The following is an 18,771-nucleotide window of genomic DNA, read 5'->3' on the forward strand; positions in this document are numbered from 1 at the left end:
TATTGGGGGGGCTGGTCGGAGGCTCGAAGTTTTCGGACGGACTCAGAATCTGCTGTGGTCGGGTGCTTCCGAGGCATTAATCGTTAGTGCCTGGAAGTTTGTGGTAGGGAGAGTTTCTCCCTTTGCTGACTGATATTATCGGACTATTGGAGTCGATTGGGACTTGAGACTTTTTTAAAACCACAGCCATGGTCTGCGTCTATCGACTTACGGTATTGCTTTGCACTGCTGTAACTATATGCTATAATTATGTGGTTTTGTCAGCGTGGGTCTTGGTTTGTCCTTTTTTTTATTTTGTGATATCACTCACGAGGAACACTGTATCATTTATTCATGCATGCATTTCTAAATGACAATAAACGAGGACTGAGTGTCCTCATAATCTGATCTAATCTCATTTTTTTTCACATGACGTAAAAATTGGTGGAGTTGCACACAATAAAGATGTCCATGAGAGGATACACTGGGATATGGATAATCTTGGGAATGAAAGTGATACCGTATGAGGAGTGTTTAATGGCTCTGGTCCCTCACTCACTGGAGTTTTGAAGAATGAGAGGGGATCTAATTGAAAGCAATCGAATATTGAAAGACCTATATCAAGTGGACATGGAGAGGATGTTTCTTATAGTCGAGGAGTCTAGGACCAGAGGCCACAGCCTCAGAACAGATAGATGTCTCTTTAGGACAGATACGAGGAGGATTTTGTTTATCCAGAGGGTGGTGAATCTGGGGAATTCATTCGCCTGTGGAGGACAAGTCATTTGGTTTATTTAAAGTGGAGGTTGTTAGGTTCTTGATTAGTAAGGTTATGGGGAAAAGGCAGGAGAACGGGGATGGGAGGGATAATAAATAAATCAGCCATGATGCAATGGGAGAGCAGAATTGATGAGTCGAATGGCCTAATTCTGCTCCTATGCCTTCTGGTAACCTCAGACTCCCCTCACTATCACCATTACCACCACTGTAGCCTGTGCAGGTTGGTCTCCTTTATCAGCAAGTTATCCGGCAACATGTGCATGAATGTTGTGTCTTTATTGTATTAATTTTAATCACTGATCAATGTAGAAGTAAAACAGTGGTACATCCTCCAGTAACACAATATCACTGGATGCATAAGAAATACAGAAATAATTGGAGCCACATTACAGGAACACTAATGTGTCTTTCATCACTTGGATTAAAGCCATTATTACATTGAACTGAGAAATAATGCAAATCGGTAACTAACAGAAGAGTAACTTGTTTGTTGATAAGCTACAGAGATGACAGAAGAACAACCAGATACATGCTCATGCAGATATTTCACTGACATTTAGATTTCCCACCATCTTCCCACAACCACCACCTGGTGCCCCACTCCACACCCCACGAACACCTCACACACGTCACCACCGTCCATCAGCCTGTGACACGTTGGAAGATCACAATCTGACACCTTCCTTCTCAATTCCCTCCCCCACTGTCGTGTTCACTCTTGGACAGGACGTGCTTGCAGGGGAGCTGTTCCATCAGCATCTCACGCACCTGTGGACAGGGGTGTCAATGGTGAAGAAAGACAGTTAGACCGCACTGTGAGGGGGGTCAGGACAACAGAGAGACCCTCCCCTCATCACCTACAGAATCCATCACTTACCACCAGGAGATTCCCTTCTCCTCCACACCAAGAACTGCACCAGGAAAACTCCATTCCTTCCTAATCAGACAATTCCCATTCGTCTAAAATAACCATCCGCCCCTCACCCCCACCCACAGGAATCATTTTCTTCAGGAAATGGTTCAGGAACCCCTTCCTCACAAACAGGCAAATCGGTTTGACTGGACAGTGTGGGAAATCGCACCCGCCCGCTCCCCCAGCACGTCGAGTGGAATCCCGTTCACTCCCTCCCCAGCAGCCAGACCAGGTGAGGGGAGCAGCTTCAGAAAAAGCTGTTTCTGGGTGACCCAGTTGCCTCAACAAAAGGCATAAAGGTTCAACGTTCAAAGTAAATTTATTCTCAAAGAAGGTATCTGTCACCATATACAAACCTGACATTCATTTTCTTGATGCAATTCGGAGTAAAACAGCAAAATACAACAGAATTAATGGAAAACTACACACAGACTGACAATGAATTGCAAATGACAATCTGTGCCAATAAAAAATGTAAATAAATAATACTGAGACACCAGTTGTGAAGAGTGCTTGAGAGCGAGTCCATACGTTGTGGAATCAGTTCAGTGCTGGGGTGAGTGAAGTTATCCACACCGGTTCAGGACTCTGATGGCTGGAGGGTAATAACTGCTCCTGAACCTGGTGGTGTGTGACCTACACTCTGGTACCTCCTTTCCGAGGGCAGCAGTGAGGAGAGGTGGGGGTCAAGCGGAGCAGCCACAGTGTAGTGGCACGAGGAGGCTGATGGAGTGAGAGCAGATCTCTCGATCAGCATCAGTGAGGCGAGGTGAGGGTCAAGCGGAGCAGCCACAGTGAAGTGGCACGAGGAGGCTGATGGAGTGAGAGCAGATCTCTCGATCAGCATCAGTGAGGAGAGGTGAGGGCCAAGCGGAGCAGCCACAGTGTAGTGGCACGAGGAGGCTGATGGAGTGAGAGCAGATCTCTCGATCAGCATCAGTGAGGAGAGGTGGGGGTCAAGCGGAGCAGCCACAGTGTAGTGGCACGAGGAGGCTGATGGAGTGAGAGCAGATCTCTCGATCAGCATCAGTGAGGAGAGGTGAGGGTCAAGCGGAGCAGCCACAGTGTAGTGGCACGAGGAGGCTGATGGAATGAGAGCAGATCTCTCGATCAGCATCAGTGAGGAGGGACAGGTGAGGGTCAAGCGGAGCAGCCACAGTGTAGTGGCACGAGGAGGCTGATGGAGTGAGAGCAGATCTCTCGATCAGCATCAGTGAGGAGAGGTGAGGGCCAAGCGGAGCAGCCACAGTGTAGTGGCACGAGGAGGCTGATGGAGTGAGAGCAGATCTCTCGATCAGCATCAGTGAGGAGAGGTGAGGGTCAAGCGGAGCAGCCACAGTGTAGTGGCACGAGGAGGCTGATGGAGTGAGAGCAGATCTCTCGATCAGCATCAGTGAGGAGAGGTGAGGGTCAAGCGGAGAGGCCACAGTGAAGTGGCACGAGGAGGCTGATGGAGTGAGAGCAGATCTCTCGATCAGCATCAGTGAGGAGAGGTGAGGGTCAAGCGGAGCAGCCACAGTGTAGTGGCACGAGGAGGCTGATGGAGTGAGAGCAGATCTCTCGATCAGCATCAGTGAGGAGGGACAGGTGAGGGTCAAGCGGAGCAGCCACAGTGTAGTGGCACGAGGAGGCTGATGGAGTGAGAGCAGATCTCTCGATCAGCATCAGTGAGGAGAGGTGGGGGTCAAGCGGAGCAGCCACAGTGAAGTGGCACGAGGAGGCTGATGGAGTGAGAGCAGATCTCTCGATCAGCATCAGTGAGGAGAGGTGGGGGTCAAGCGGAGCAGCCACAGTGTAGTGGCACGAGGAGGCTGATGGAGTGAGAGCAGATCTCTCGATCAGCATCACTGAGGAGAGGTGAGGGTCAAGCGGAGCAGCCACACTGTAGTTGCACGAGGAGGCTGATGGAGTGAGAGCAGATCTCTCGATCAGCATCAGTGAGGAGAGGTGAGGGTCAAGCGGAGCAGCCACAGTGTCGTGGCACGAGGAGGCTGATGGAGTGAGAGCAGATCTCTCGATCAGCATCAGTGAGGAGAGGTGAGGGTCAAGCGGAGCAGCCACAGTGTAGTGGCACGAGGAGGCTGATGGAGTGAGAGCAGATCTCTCGATCAGCATCAGTGAGGAGGGACAGGTGAGGGTCAAGCGGAGCAGCCACAGTGTAGTGGCACGAGGAGGCTGATGGAGTGAGAGCAGATCTCTCGATCAGCATCAGTGAGGAGAGGTGGGGGTCAAGCGGAGCAGCCACAGTGTAGTGGCACGAGGAGGCTGATGGAGTGAGAGCAGATCTCTCGATCAGCATCAGTGAGGAGAGGTGAGGGTCAAGCGGAGCAGCCACAGTGTAGTGGCACGAGGAGGCTGATGGAGTGAGAGCAGATCTCTCGATCAGCATCAGTGAGGAGAGGTGAGGGTCAAGCGGAGCAGCCACAGTGTAGTGGCACGAGGAGGCTGATGGAGTGAGAGCAGATCTCTCGATCAGCATCAGTGAGGAGAGGTGGGGGTCAAGCGGAGCAGCCACAGTGTAGTGGCACGAGGAGGCTGATGGAGAGAGAGCAGATCTCTCGATCAGCATCAGTGAGGAGGGACAGGTGAGGGTCAAGCGGAGCAGCCACAGTGTAGTGGCACGAGGAGGCTGATGGAGTGAGAGCAGATCTCTCGATCAGCATCAGTGAGGACAGGTGAGGGCCAAGCGGAGCAGCCACAGTGTAGTGGCACGAGGAGGCTGATGGAGTGAGAGCAGATCTCTCGATCAGCATCAGTGAGGAGAGGTGGGGGTCAAGCGGAGCAGCCACAGTGTAGTGGCACGAGGAGGCTGATGGAGAGAGAGCAGATCTCTCGATCAGCATCAGTGAGGAGGGACAGGTGAGGGTCAAGCGGAGCAGCCACAGTGTAGTGGCACGAGGAGGCTGATGGAGTGAGAGCAGATCTCTCGATCAGCATCAGTGAGGAGAGGTGAGGGTCAAGCGGAGCAGCCACAGTGTAGTGGGACGAGGAGGCTGATGGAGTGAGAGCAGATCTCTCGATCAGCATCAGTGAGGACAGGTGAAGGTCAAGCGGAGCAGCCACAGTGTAGTGGCACGAGGAGGCTGATGGAGTGAGAGCAGATCTCTCGATCAGCATCAGTGAGGAGAGGTGAGGGTCAAGCGGAGCAGCCACAGTGTAGTGGCACGAGGAGGCTGATGGAGTGAGAGCAGATCTCTCGATCAGCATCAGTGAGGAGGGACAGGTGGGGGTCAAGCGGAGCAGCCACAGTGTAGTGGCACGAGGAGGCTGATGGAGTGAGAGCAGATCTCTCGATCAGCATCAGTGAGGAGGGACAGGTGAGGGTCAAGCGGAGCAGCGACAGTGAAGTGGCACGAGGAGGCTGATGGAGTGAGAGCAGATCTCTCGATCAGCATCAGTGAGGAGAGGTGAGGGTCAAGCGGAGCAGCCACAGTGTAGTGGCACGAGGAGGCTGATGGAGTGAGAGCAGATCTCTCGATCAGCATCAGTGAGGCGAGGTGGGGGTCAAGCGGAGCAGCCACAGTGTAGTGGCACGAGGAGGCTGATGGAGTGAGAGCAGATCTCTCGATCAGCATCAGTGAGGAGAGGTGAAGGTCAAGCGGAGCAGCCACAGTGTAATGGCACGAGGAGGCTGATGGAGTGAGAGCAGATCTCTCGATCAGCATCAGTGAGGAGAGGTGAGGGTCAAGCGGAGCAGCCACAGTGAAGTGGCACGAGGAGGCTGATGGAGTGAGAGCAGATCTCTCGATCAGCATCAGTGAGGAGAGGTGGGGGTCAAGCGGAGCAGCCACAGTGTAGTGGCACGAGGAGGCTGATGGAGTGAGAGCAGATCTCTCGATCAGCATCAGTGAGGAGGGACAGGTGAGGGTCAAGCGGAGCAGCCTCAGTGTAGTGGCACGAGGAGGCTGATGGAGTGAGAGCAGATCTCTCGATCAGCATCAGTGAGGAGGGACAGGTGAGGGTCAAGCGGAGCAGCCACAGTGTAGTGGCACGAGGAGGCTGATGGAGTGAGAGCAGATCTCTCGATCAGCATCAGTGAGGAGAGGTGAAGGTCAAGCGGAGCAGCCACAGTGTAGTGGCACGAGGAGGCTGATGGAGTGAGAGCAGATCTCTCGATCAGCATCAGTGAGGAGAGGTGAGGGTCAAGCGGAGCAGCCACAGTGTAGTGGCACGAGGAGGCTGATGGAGTGAGAGCAGATCTCTCGATCAGCATCAGTGAGGAGAGGTGAGGGTCAAGCGGAGAGGCCACAGTGTAGTGGCACGAGGAGGCTGATGGAGTGAGAGCAGATCTCTCGATCAGCATCAGTGAGGAGGGACAGGTGAGGGCCAAGCGGAGCAGCCACAGTGAAGTGGCACGAGGAGGCTGATGGAGTGAGAGCAGATCTCTCGATCAGCATCAGTGAGGAGAGGTGAGGGTCAAGCGGAGCAGCCACAGTGTAGTGGCACGAGGAGGCTGATGGAGTGAGAGCAGATCTCTCGATCAGCATCAGTGAGGAGGGACAGGTGAGGTTTTATTTTTGCCACTGACCCTCAGTACCCGACGTGGTGGAGGCAAAGTGGTCGTCAGGGCAGTGGAGTGCTCCTCCTGCAAGGGGTAAGGGTCAGGGAACCACACGGTCTTCCTGATGACTACAATGACAAGAGGGGCACCCGGCTGCAGCTCCTGACAGACCAGGTCAAGGAAATGGAGGTACTCTGCATCATCCGGGAGCTGAGAACACCAGATGTGAGACTCACTGACCTGGTCACACACAAGGTGCAGGCTCCGTGACCACTGGGAAAAGTAAAGGAAGTCAGCAGTTCCCCTGTGGCCATTCCCCTCACTAACAGCTACACCTCTATGGATACTGTCGAGAGATGTTCTTGCAGGGACCAGCAGCAGCACTGTGAAAGGCTCTGAGGCTCAGAGGGAAAGATTGCAGTCAGACAGGACGGGAGTGATGGGAGACTCGGTAGTGAAGAGGGGCACAGACAGGAGATTCTGTGACCAGAGGAGAGATGATGGAATGGTGTGTCGTCTCCTTGGTGTCAGGGTCAGGGATGTCTCTGAGAGCTGAGGAATATTCTTGAAGGGTCCTGCAATCATTAGCATTCATTTCATGTGGACTAGGTTATTAAATCAAGGATGTGATGCTGAGGCTTTATAAGGGGATGGTCAGACAGCACTTGGAGTATTGGGAGCAGTTTGGGCCCCTTATCTCAGAAAGGAAGTGCTGGGATTGGAAAAGGTCCAGAGCAAGTTTACAAGAAAGATCCCAGGAATGGAAGGGTTAATGTACAAGGAACATCTGATATTTCTGGGCTGGTACCCTCTGGAGTTTAATAAGAATGAGGGAGGATCTCATTGAAACCTATTGAATATTGAAAGGCCTAGATATAGTAGATGTAGAGAGGATATTTCCTGTAGTGGGAAGTCTACGACCAGACAGCATAGTCTAAGAATACAAGGACGTCCCTTTCGAACAGAGATGAGGAGCAATGTCTTTAGCCAGAGGGTGGTGAACCTGTGTAATCCATTGACACAGACGGCTGTGGAGGCTGGATCACTGGGTACATATAAAGTAGAGATTAGTAAGGTGATCGAAGGTCTACGGGGAGACGGCAGGAGAATGGGATTGAGAGGGAGAATAAATCAGCCATGATGGAATGGGAGAGCAGACTCGATGGGCCGAATGGCTATTTCTGCTCCTATCTTTTACGGTGTTATGGCAAACAACTAGAGGTCACTGTACGAGCTGTTACTGACGACATACAGTTTGTAAAAGGAATGAGATCCTAAGTTATTACTCTACAACCTTTAGGCTCCGGATCCATAAGACATTGGAGCAGAGTTGGGAATTTTAGTCCCTTGAGTCTCCTTTGCCATTCCATCATGGCCGATTTATCGTCCCTCTCAACCCCATTCTCCTGCTTTCTTTCCATTACCTTCGACGTTCTGCTTCGTCAAGAACCTATCAACCTCCTCTGTACATATACTCAATGACTTAGCTTCCACAGCATCTGTGGCAATGACTTAGCTTCCACAGATTCACCACCCTCTGGCTAAAGACATTTTTCCTGTTCCCTGTTCAGAATGGCAGAGAGCAGTGTCTATCCCTTCCCGATAAACGGTGAATGACTCAACCCAGAAACGGTGACACCGGAGTCACCGGCAACTCTCTGTTTTCCATCACCACCCAACGTAAGAGATAAGAGCAGAATTAGGCCTTTGACCCCGTCACGTCTCCCCTCAACCCCTTTCTCTTGTCCTACACTCCCCACGATAGGAAACATCCTCTCCATATCCACTCTCTCTGGGCTTTTCAATATTCGATAGGTTTCAATGAGATTCTCCTCTCATTCTTCTAAACTCCAGTGAGTATAGGTCTGGAGACATCAAACATCCCTCAAAGTGTTAACCCTTTCATTCCTAATATCAATCTTGGGAACCGCTTCTGGGTCCTCTCCCATGGTAGTACACCTTTTGTATACTCGAAGTGTAGTCTGACCAATGTCTTATAAAACCTCAGCATTACATCCTTGCTTTTGCATTCTTGTCCTCTTGAAATGAATTCTAACATTGCATTTGCCTTCCTTACCACTGACTCAACTTGTAAATTGCAACAGGCGGACCTTTGGGGAATCCTGCAGGAGGTTTCGCTAGTCACTGAGTTTTCAATTTCCTTCCTATTTAATAAATAGTCCATGCTTTTATTCCTTCTGCCAATGTGCATGATCGTGCACATTATATCCACAGATCTCAGATTCCCCCTTAAATCTGGGAAATAATACCCACTGCATCCCACAAACAATGGACTCACCTTCAGGGACTCATTCTTCACCTCATGTTCCTGATATTTATTTATTATTGTTATTGGTTCCTCTTTTTACATTTGCACAGTTTGTTGAGTTCTGCACTCTGGTTGATCACCCTAGTTGGGCAGACTTTCACTGATTCTGTTATTATCCCATAGATTTATTGAGTATGCCCGCAAGAAAACAAATCTCAGGGGGTGACAGAGACGTACAGTACGTTGATCATCAATTTACTTTGAACTTTGAAACTCAGTGACGTCTGGGAACAGAGCAAGGATAAATGGGGAAGGGCAAACTTTGCAAATGTGGAGCGGTGACAGGGAGTTGGGGGGATTAATCCCAGGAATGAAAGGATTAACACGAGGAGTGTTTGATGTCTCTGGGCTGGAGTTCAGAAGATGGGGGGGGGGTGGGTGAAATCTCACTGATACTACCGGACAGTGAAAGGCCTGGATGGGGCGGATGTGTAAAGGGTTTCGATGTGAGTGAGGGACTCCCGGATCCAAGGACACACCTCTCGGGAAAGGGACGTCTCTCTGAAACTGAGATGAGGAGGGATTTCTTGAGCCGAAGGGTGGTGAGTTTTTTGCCACAGTTGGTGGTGGAGCCAAATCACTTGGTGTATTTATGACAGAGATCGATAGCTTCTTCATCAATAAGAGGGTTAGGGTTATGGAGAGAAAGCGTGAGAAAGGGGTTGAGGGGAGATGTGACGGGGTCAAAGGCCTAATTCTGCTCTTATCTCTTACGTTGGGTGGTGATGGAAAACAGAGAGTTGCCGGTGACTCAGGTGTCACCGTTTCTGGGTTGAGTCATTCACCGTTTATCGGGAAGGGATAGTCACTGCTCATTGAACAGGAATGACCAAAGCCACATGAACCACAATCTCCAGCCTGGGAATAAATGTGGGCTACATCTCTCACCTGACGGATGTAGGCCTCTCGCTCCTCGGGGTTTCCCAGTTTGTTCTTCCCAATAATGAACACTTGGGCACTGTTGATCATCTCCTCACACTCGTCCTTTGATGGGAGCCCCTTCACTGGAAGTTTGAGAAAAGTCCTCAGTCAGACCTTTGCCGGAGCAGGTCCAGAGGCAGCAAACCCCCAGTGTGAGGGTGGTGGTGGGGGTGAGGTCGGTGAAACAGGCTCATTGACTCCAGAGAATGCAAGACCATGACATCTGCACAAACCTCGGGTGAGGGAGAGGGGGTAGGGGATGGAGTGGACTGGGGAGGAGCTGGGGTAAGCTGACTTTGGCAGCGGGTGAACAGGGAGGTAGACTGTCCGGGTCTAATGCTGAGCATCAGTGACCCTCGGAGATGAGACGTACAGATTGTCAGAGAGGGATGGTGGAGTGGAGCGAGGTAGGTGTGGAATGAGGAGCTGTACACACCTGTACACAAAGGTGGGTCTGAGAGATTTACACAAACTACGTGAAGGGTTTAAGGAGGCCTCTCCCAACACTGTGACTGTATTTGCTCCCAATCATCGCGGGCGGTGTCACAGGGTGTGACTGGGATCCAAACTGGACTGAAGACACCCCCACCCTCCCCTCTATCAAACAAAACTTGATACCTGAGCACGTCTCTTTCTCTGGGCCAGAGGACGGCTTCCGGCTGGTCCCTTTGGAATTCAACGGATCTGGAAATTAAATGAAGAAATTAAAAGCGGTTGGCAGAGTCCAATCGTCAAATTCGGATGTCAGACTGGGACAGGAGGTGGGGGAGAGGAGTTAACTCAATGACCCTGACACACTCAGTCTCCCTCTACTGACTCTCCCTCCTGAGCATCAGTCATTGTCCTCAGCCCGAGTCAGAATGAAGTTCAGGGATTGAACAGGAAGAGGAAAATACTCTTCGACAATCTCCTCCACTGACACCAGATCGTGTGGTGGACAAACCCAGCCCAGGTTCTCCAGTCATTGCTTCCTGGGTTCCCACAAGTTCAAACCTCTAACCCACACAGTCCGTCCGTGTCATTCACTCCTCCCTCTTTAGTCAATCCTCTTCTTTCATCTCACTTCCCATCCCCCACTCTTTACCATCCATCTCTCCTGTCTGAGTCATGGAAATCTCTCCACTCAAACTACCCCATCCCACCGACACAACTCGCACCATTCACTCCATCTTTCTCCTGCTAGACACTCCATCCCTCCCTCTCCCAGACACCACCACACCGTCTCCTCAGTTCGTCTGCTACTCACCCAGTACATCCCACTTTCCTCTATTACTCTGTCCAACAACTGGGATCCCCTTCCCTCTCCATCCCGTCACAGTTCCTGCCTCTCCTCTCTCATTCCTCACCAGTCTCTTCCCTCTGATCTGTCAGTCTTCCTCTCTGACCTCTCAGAACATCTCTTTCACCGTTACTCCATCACTCTCTGCTCAATGATCCCTTCTCAATCTGTCCACAAGGCACAGTTCCTCACAATCTCCCCCCCCCCACCCACAGACCATCAAACCCAACCCCAACCCTGATGAAGGGTCCCAGCCCGAAACGTTGACTGTTTACTCTTCCCCATAGATGCTGCCTGACCTGCTGTTCCTCCAGCATTTTGAGTGTTTGCCCCAATCCTGAACCTATTCATCACCCCACGATACAACATTTTCACAAAGACTCATCAAATCACCACCATTCTCCGATGCCCAAGACCCCCAACACCCTCTGATGCCCAAACACTTCAAGTACCACCCAGTAACCTGACGTATGAGAGCCCTGCCCCATCTCTACACAACGTCCCATATTCAGCAGGTGTCCAGTGTGTTCCCACCCTCTATCTGGGCTACGGTTCTCCAGACACCCATTCCGATCCCCACACAATGACCAGTCCCCAATCCCTTGGCCACCTCATCCCAACTCCACCCATCTGACCAGCCCAGTGTCAGCCAGTGACTCCCTGAACCCCACTGATCCCTGTCACATCCTCACTGCCCTTCTTAAACAACGGAACAACATTCCCCTCATTCCAGGCACCAGTGGGAAGCAATGAAGCAAATCTGATCTGCACTGTCCAGCTGTGGACCTGTGAATCTTCAGCATCACCATCTTCTTCCATCTCTTCCCCCCTTCTCATCCCTCATTCTCCCTTCCAGTCTGCATTTCCCCTCCACTCAGCCCTCTCTCCCACCCACTTTCCCATACATTTCTCCCACTTCCATCTCTTCAGTAACCATTCTTCCACCCCTCCCCTCCCTGTCACATTCCCCTCTATTTCATTGTTTGCACTCCCTCCTGCCCTCCCCTTCCTTCCCAACTATCCCTCTTTCCCTTCCAGTCACCATGGCTAATGACGAAGCAAATGCCCCCACAAGGGCTTCTGATTATTTCTTCCCCACCCTGCTACAAAGTCCAGGCCGGGCCCCTGGGGATTTATCCAAGTCAACGTGCTCTGAGGCTGCAAATACACTGGCCTACTGGACCAGGCTCCAGACAAGGAAACGTGAACCATTTCCTGAGGCCGTGAACGCTTCTCTAATCAGAAGCAGGGTTCAAACTGACCGCATCGTTCACATCCACTGTACCGCACATCTAACAAGTGAACCAGGCTGGGAAACAGCATCTTCCCCCGGGCTGTTAGACCTTTTAACACCCCACTGCCATCCAGCACACATCTACACCCTGTCTAAATGCCCTGCACCCCCAAACTCCCACACTCCCCAATTCACAGATACACTCTCATCCTGCACAGGTCACTTTTCATCTTTAACATATTGATATTGCTGTTTGTTTCAATATCACAGTGTCAGTAACAATGTAGTGTTTTACATAAACATTCACCTCTCTGCCTTCAGGCCATGAAACTCAGGGACAGAGCTGGATCGTAACAATGTGTACTGTGTATCGATATAGAGGACTGTGCAAAGCCATTAGGCGCACAGATATATGTATATATGTGTCCCCCCATTTACAAAGGTAGAGTGTTCCTATGAAACCTTTCTTAAGCCAAAATGGCAGAAAGCAAAGAACCATTAATTTATACAGGAAACATTTTCATAAAAGCGAAAATCCTCCTTGTAATGCGAAAACAGGTTCCTAATGTAGGTCTTTTGTAAAAGTGAAGTGGCGTAAAGTGAACATTCATAAAGAGCTCAGGTGCCCAAGAATTTTACAAAGTACTGTATTTGTCAATGCCAGGCAGAGAGTGAGTTTGTAAATCTGACGGGAGTACAGGATGGTGGGGCTGGAGCACCATGGTAGAGCAGGGGGACAGGTGGCACAGAAGGAGTGTTAAGGTGGATGGGGGTGGAGATGTGTGGGTGAAGACACACACAGCCCTGAAACACCAGGGAAGGTCATTCGAATTCCAAACAATTGGTTTATTGATCATTAAAAACTGTCTATTTGGCGCTTCCCTCCCATGCCCCTTGCCTTTCTCCCCCATCATGATTCCCCTTTCACTGCCCCCTCCCTCTCTCAGTCCACAAAAGAGTCTGTTACCTGAATCAGGTTTATCTTCACTTACATGTCATGTGTTACGTACTCGTGACACATGAGAGTGGTGCCCTTGTCACGTGACTGGGTTTGAAGTTATACTGGACTTGAGGTGATGTGATGGTGGAATGGCGTCATTTTCCCGCCAGTAGAGATCATGTGACGGGTTTTTTTTACAGGTTATAAAAGGTAGACCCCACCTTGTGAGGAGGGGCAGTTCGTGGCTGGATTTGCCAGGCTGACTTCATGCCACTGCGTGTTTTAAGTGATGACGCAGTTTCGTTGAAGGATGAAGTTTTTATTTAATGCCTAAAGTTTAAAAGGTCATTGCCAGCAGGTTCTTTACGATTCTGCTAGTTCGAGACAGTGGAGAGTGAAGATTGGAAGTTCTGAAGTTAAAGATCGAAGAGAATCGCTTTCTACGGTGAAACGGGGGCGACCTTTGTTTGATCCTTATTTGGAAGGATTTCGTTGACTATCTTCGTGTTAATCCCTAGGTTTAACTAGAAAGGATTGAAGGTAGTGGAGAAGGAAAGGTCAGTGTCTTTAAGCCGTTCTGTTTCGTAAATTCTTCTTGGGAAGTTCGACGTCGGGGATCGGAGCAAGCGACGTGAAAGAGAACCTAAATCGTCTTATAAAGTCTCTGCCTTTAAATGGACCGTGAGTATATCGAACTTTTGGCAGTACCACTTTAAAGAACTGTATTGGCAATAAGACTTTAAAGAACTGTTTTTGCAATACCACTTTAAAGAACTGTTTTTGCAATATCGCTTTAAGAACTGTTTTAAGCTGCCGCACCGCAGCTGTTTCCGGTTACAGTAGTGTTTTGGGGGGTTACTTTTGGGGGGTTTGTTTTCTGTGTTTAATAAACGTGTTGTTTGTTATAAAAAACCCTTGCCGAACTCATATTTATTGTTGCCTGAATACGTAACACATGAAATTCGCTTTTTTTTGCGGCAGTACATTACAATACATAAAATTGCATCTTTAAAACTACCGCAGAACCGTGGTGTGCACGTTGACCCCACAGGAATGATGCTTAATTTCACTATATCGATGTGCATGGTTGAACGTCAATACACTTGCGACTTGAATCAGCTCATGAGAGCTTCCAGGTTACAAAGTTATGGAATGACACACTTTCACGAGACTTGGTACCTGAGGCTGTATCTCGAGCTGGGTCTGAAGAAGTTTCCTGGGAAAAATCTCCAGTGGATGACCTTCCAGACTGTTTCCCTGTGGAAGTCTCAGGACCTGGGAGAAAGGAATGGAGAAACAGGAGAGTGGAAACACAGAAACAGATCATCAGGCAAGACATGAGTCTGAGGGAAAGGGGACGGGGAGTGTGAAGAAACCAACATTATCCATCTCCCTACACTGACTCTCCCTCCCAAACCACCATGACTCCAGGTCTCTCTCCTCAGCACGAATTTCTGCAACTGAACATGGCAATGAGGGATCCCTTCAGTGAATCCCACCACCATTTCCCGAGCCTGCAGACTCTTATGGTCTAGTGGTCAAGCATGAATCATCTTCTCTCCTTCAGCCTCTCCAGTCCAACATCCACCCCTCTCTGCTCACTCACTCCACCTCACACTCTCCAACCCCAATCCTGACCCTATTCAACACGTCACAAAAACAATCTCTACATACAGATACAACGTTACTTCAAACCTTCACCATTCTCCACTGCCAAGTCCAACAATGCACTCTCATGTCCCGACTCTTCAAAAACTCCCCAACATCACTAACTCCATGGACTCACCAGGTATTCAGTCAGTTCCCTCCTGGCCACTGGGGCCTTGGCCCTCTCGGTGTTTCCCACCATGCCCAACACACAATGATCATTGTCCTATCCCTCATCCATCCCATCCTAACACTACCCATTTGATCATCCCAAACCCAGTCAGTAATCCCTGAAGCATATGTATCTAATTCCCGTGACTCTGACCACATAACCCTCCCACTGGCTGTCAACCCCACCGTCACCCTCAGCGAGGACCCCGTCCATCCCTCACCCAGATCCTGACCCTTCCTGAAGGTGACTCAGACATCCCCAGTGACCACTCACATCCATCACTCAGCAAAGCCAAGGGGCTCAGTCCTCATGCTCTGGTCACCACCTCACCTCACCTGGCCCCATGAACTAAACTCAGACCAAGGTCATTACTGCCCACGTTATAATTGTACAACACCCCCTCGTAGTGATCCTGGATGGTGCTGAAATTTGTTACAGGGAGGAGAAAGGAACCTCTGACTCCATCATTCACCCCCCATCCCTGCATCCAGCAGGTAAACTGATCCCTGAGACGCTGTATTTTATAGTGTGAGATTGAATCCATACAGACAGAAGAATTCACACCTGGGCTCGTGTCTCCTGCTGGGACAGAGGATGATTTCTGGGTGTGTTCTCCAGACACTGACCCATCGGTCTGTTTCCCTGTGGAACTACCTGTGTGTAGAATAGAGGAACAGAGAGAGTGAGAGAGCGGAGACACTGAAGCAATCATCATGAGTCAGAGGAACTGAGGAATAGGTGTGTGTAGAAACCAACATCACACAGGGTCTCTCCACTGTCTCTCCCAATTCCCTGTCACCCCTGATCATTCCCTTCAGTGGGAGTCGAGACAAAGTTCAGGGATCAACATGGGGATCAGGGTTTCCTTCAATGATCCCCACCACCGATTCCTGACCTGCACTGTCCAGCTGTGGATTTGTAAACGTCAAATATCATTTTATCTTTTTCCCTGTGAGACACTCCAACCATCTCCCCCCAGTCATCACCACACTCTCTTCAGTCTCCATCTGCTACTCACCCAGCACATCCCACTTTCATCTATTTCTCTGTCCACCTTCCCTCTTCATCCTGTCACAGTTCCTGCCTCTCCTCTCATTCCTCTCCGGTCTCTTCCCCCTGATTTGTCAGTCTTTCTCTCTGACCTCTCAGAACATCCTTTTGACAATTACCCCGTCACTCTCTGCTCAATCATCTCTCTCACTCTGTCTAAATCCCACAGTGGCTCACTACTTCACCCACATCCATCAAATTCAACCCAGACCGGACCCTATTCATCACCCCATGATACAGCCTTTTCAGAAAGACCCATCGAACCTCCAATATTCTCTGATGACCAAGTCCCCTAATGCCCTCTGATACCCAAACACTTCAAAAACCACCACAGCCCGCCCAACCTCCATATAATGTCCAATATTCAACAGGTGACCAGTGTATTCCCACCCTCCGTCTGGGCTACATTTCTCCAGGCATCTCCTCCAAACTCCACATGACCAATCTCCAATCCTTTAGACTCCCCATCACAACTCCAGTCACTTGATCAGCCCAGTATCAGCCAGTGATCCTGCCGCAGATTCCTGCTCCGTCCTTGCTGCCCTTCTGAAACAACATTCACCACATTTGAGGCACCAGTGGCGAGTGATGAAAACATGTCTCCACAGTGTTTCCTTCAATGATCCCCACCACTGATCCCTGATCTGCACTGTCCAGCTGTGGACCTGTGAATCTTCAGCATCACCATCGTTACCCACCTCTTCCACCCACCCCCACCCCCCAGATCTATGGCACCCTCTCCTACCCCTGTCTCCCCTCCAGTCTGACTTCCACTCCAATTAGCCTCCTTCCTGCCCACTTCTCCATTCACACTCTCTGTTTCCATCCTTCCACTCACCATTCTCCCTCCCCTCCTCTCCCTGATACACAGCCCTCCATTTCCTTGTTTACTCTCGCTTCTGCCCTCCCCTCCCTCCTCACCTTCCTCCTCCCCTTCTAGTCACCATTTCCCAATGACCAGAAAACCATACGGTACAGGAGCAGAAATAGCCCATTTGACCAATAATTTTCCTCCTCCTGCCTCTCTCCCTTCTTGAAGAGTGGAGTGACAGTGGAGTGGAGGACAGCTTTTCCTTCTTACAGGACCACGCCAGAATCAATTGATTTTTGAAAGATCATTACTCATACCTCCCCAATCTCTCCAGCCACCTTGTTCTGATCTCTGGGCTGCACACAATCTGGTTCTGGTGAATTATTTGTCTTCAAACCTTTTACTCTCCCAGGAACCTTCTCCCTCGTAATGGTGACTTCACAAATTTCTGCCCCTTTACAGAATGTCTCTCATGTTTCTTTCTCCCTCCTCTCTTCCTTCTTGTCCCAACCGTGATTCCCCTCTCCCTGCCCCCTTTTACACTCTCAGTCCGCACAGACCATCACGTTTAGTATCACTATGTCAGGATTTTTTCTGCGGCAACAGTACAAGGTAACAGGCAAAATTGCTACATTACTTTGTCTTGTACCTTAGCCCCACAGGAGTGATGATTCATTTTGCTTTGTACACGTACAACATTGAATGACAATAAACTGTAATTTGAAATGGTTCATGAAACCTTCCCGATCACAGAGTTATTCAATGACACACTTTCATGAGACTTTGTACCTGAGGTTATCCCTCCAGCTGGGAGAGAAGACGTTTTCTTGGAAAAATTTCCAGAGGATGACCCTTCAAACAGTCTCCCTGTGGAAGTCCCAGGATCTGGAGTAAAGGAATGGAGAAACAGGAGAGTGGAAACACAGAAACAGATCATCAGGCAAGACATGAGTCTGGGAGAAAGGGGATGGTGAGTGTGAAGAAACCAACATTATCCATCTCCCTACACTGACTCTCCCTCCCAAACCACTATGACTCCAGGTCTCTCTCCTCAGAGAGTCAGGGGGAATTTCTGCAAACAAACATGGTGATGAGAGATCCCTTCATTGAACCACACCACCCGTTCCTCAGCTTGCAGACTCCTCTGGGCTGATGGTCAAACCTGCATCTGCTTCTCACCTTCAACCTCTCCACTCCATCCTCCACCTCTTTCTGCTCTCTCATCCTCTGTAAAACCTACAGTGCCTCCTCCCCTCAAAGCCAACCCAAATCCAACCACAATCCAGACCCTATTCATCACCCTATTTACTCAGAGATACCAGATTACTTCAAACATTCACCATTCTCCATTGACAAGTCCAACAATGCTCTCTAAAACCCCAACTCTTCAGAAACTCCCCAATATCACTAACCTCCATTGACACACCAGGTATTCAGTGAGTTCCCTCCTGGCCACTGGGGCCTTGGCCCTCTCGGTGTTTCCCAACATCCCCAACACACAATGGTCATTGTCCTATCCGTCATCCATCCCATCCTAACACTACCCAATTGATCAGCTCAGACCCAGTCAGTGATCCCTGAAGCCTATGTATCCAATCCCGTGACACTGACCACATAACCCTCCCACTGGCTGTCAACCCCACGGTCCCCTCAGTGAGGACCCTGTCCATCCCTCACCCAGATCCTGACCCTTTCTGAAGGTGAATCAGACATCCCCAGTGACCACTCACATCCATCACTCAGCAAAGCCAAGGGACTCAGTCCTCATGCTCTGGTCACCACCTCACCTCACCCGGCCCCATGAACTAAACTCAGAGCAAGGTCATTACTGCCCACATTATAATTGTACAACACCCTCTTGTAGTGATCCTGGATGGTGCTGAAATTTGTCACAGGGAGGAGAGAGGAACCTCTCATTCCACCTTCACCCCCCCATCCCCTGCATCCAGCAGGTAAACTGATCGCTGAGACGCTGTATTTTACAGTGTGAGATTGAATCCATACAGACAGAAGAATTCACACCTGGGCTCATGTCTCCTGCTGGGACAGAGGATGATTTCTGGGTGTGTTCTCCAGACACTGACCCATCGGTCTGTTTCCCTGTGGAACTACCTGTGTGTAGAATAGAGGAACAGAGAGAGTGAGAGAGTGGAGACACTGAAGCAATCATCATGAGTCAGAGGAACAGAGGAATAGGTGCGTGTAGAAACCAACA

At 50.0% G+C, this 18,771-nt stretch overlaps 1 protein-coding gene across 1 annotated transcript; it reads right to left on the minus strand.

Annotated features, from left to right (window-relative positions):
* Nucleotides 1-900: 900 nt before the first annotated feature.
* On the minus strand, nt 901-18,665 carry LOC132387599 (secreted protein C-like). The gene is made up of 7 exons (XM_059959971.1): nt 18,579-18,665; nt 17,346-17,441; nt 15,260-15,349; nt 14,056-14,151; nt 10,042-10,107; nt 9,391-9,506; nt 901-1,527 (listed from the first exon to the last, which is right to left on the minus strand). Exons 1-7 carry the CDS (start codon nt 18,586-18,588, stop codon nt 1,447-1,449), a joined length of 555 nt encoding a protein of 184 aa, XP_059815954.1. The 5' UTR covers nt 18,589-18,665; the 3' UTR covers nt 901-1,446.
* Nucleotides 18,666-18,771: the final 106 nt, after the last annotated feature.

The sequence above is a fragment of the Hypanus sabinus genome, unplaced genomic scaffold, assembly GCF_030144855.1.
Source record: "Hypanus sabinus isolate sHypSab1 unplaced genomic scaffold, sHypSab1.hap1 scaffold_202, whole genome shotgun sequence".
NCBI lineage: Eukaryota > Metazoa > Chordata > Chondrichthyes > Myliobatiformes > Dasyatidae > Hypanus > Hypanus sabinus.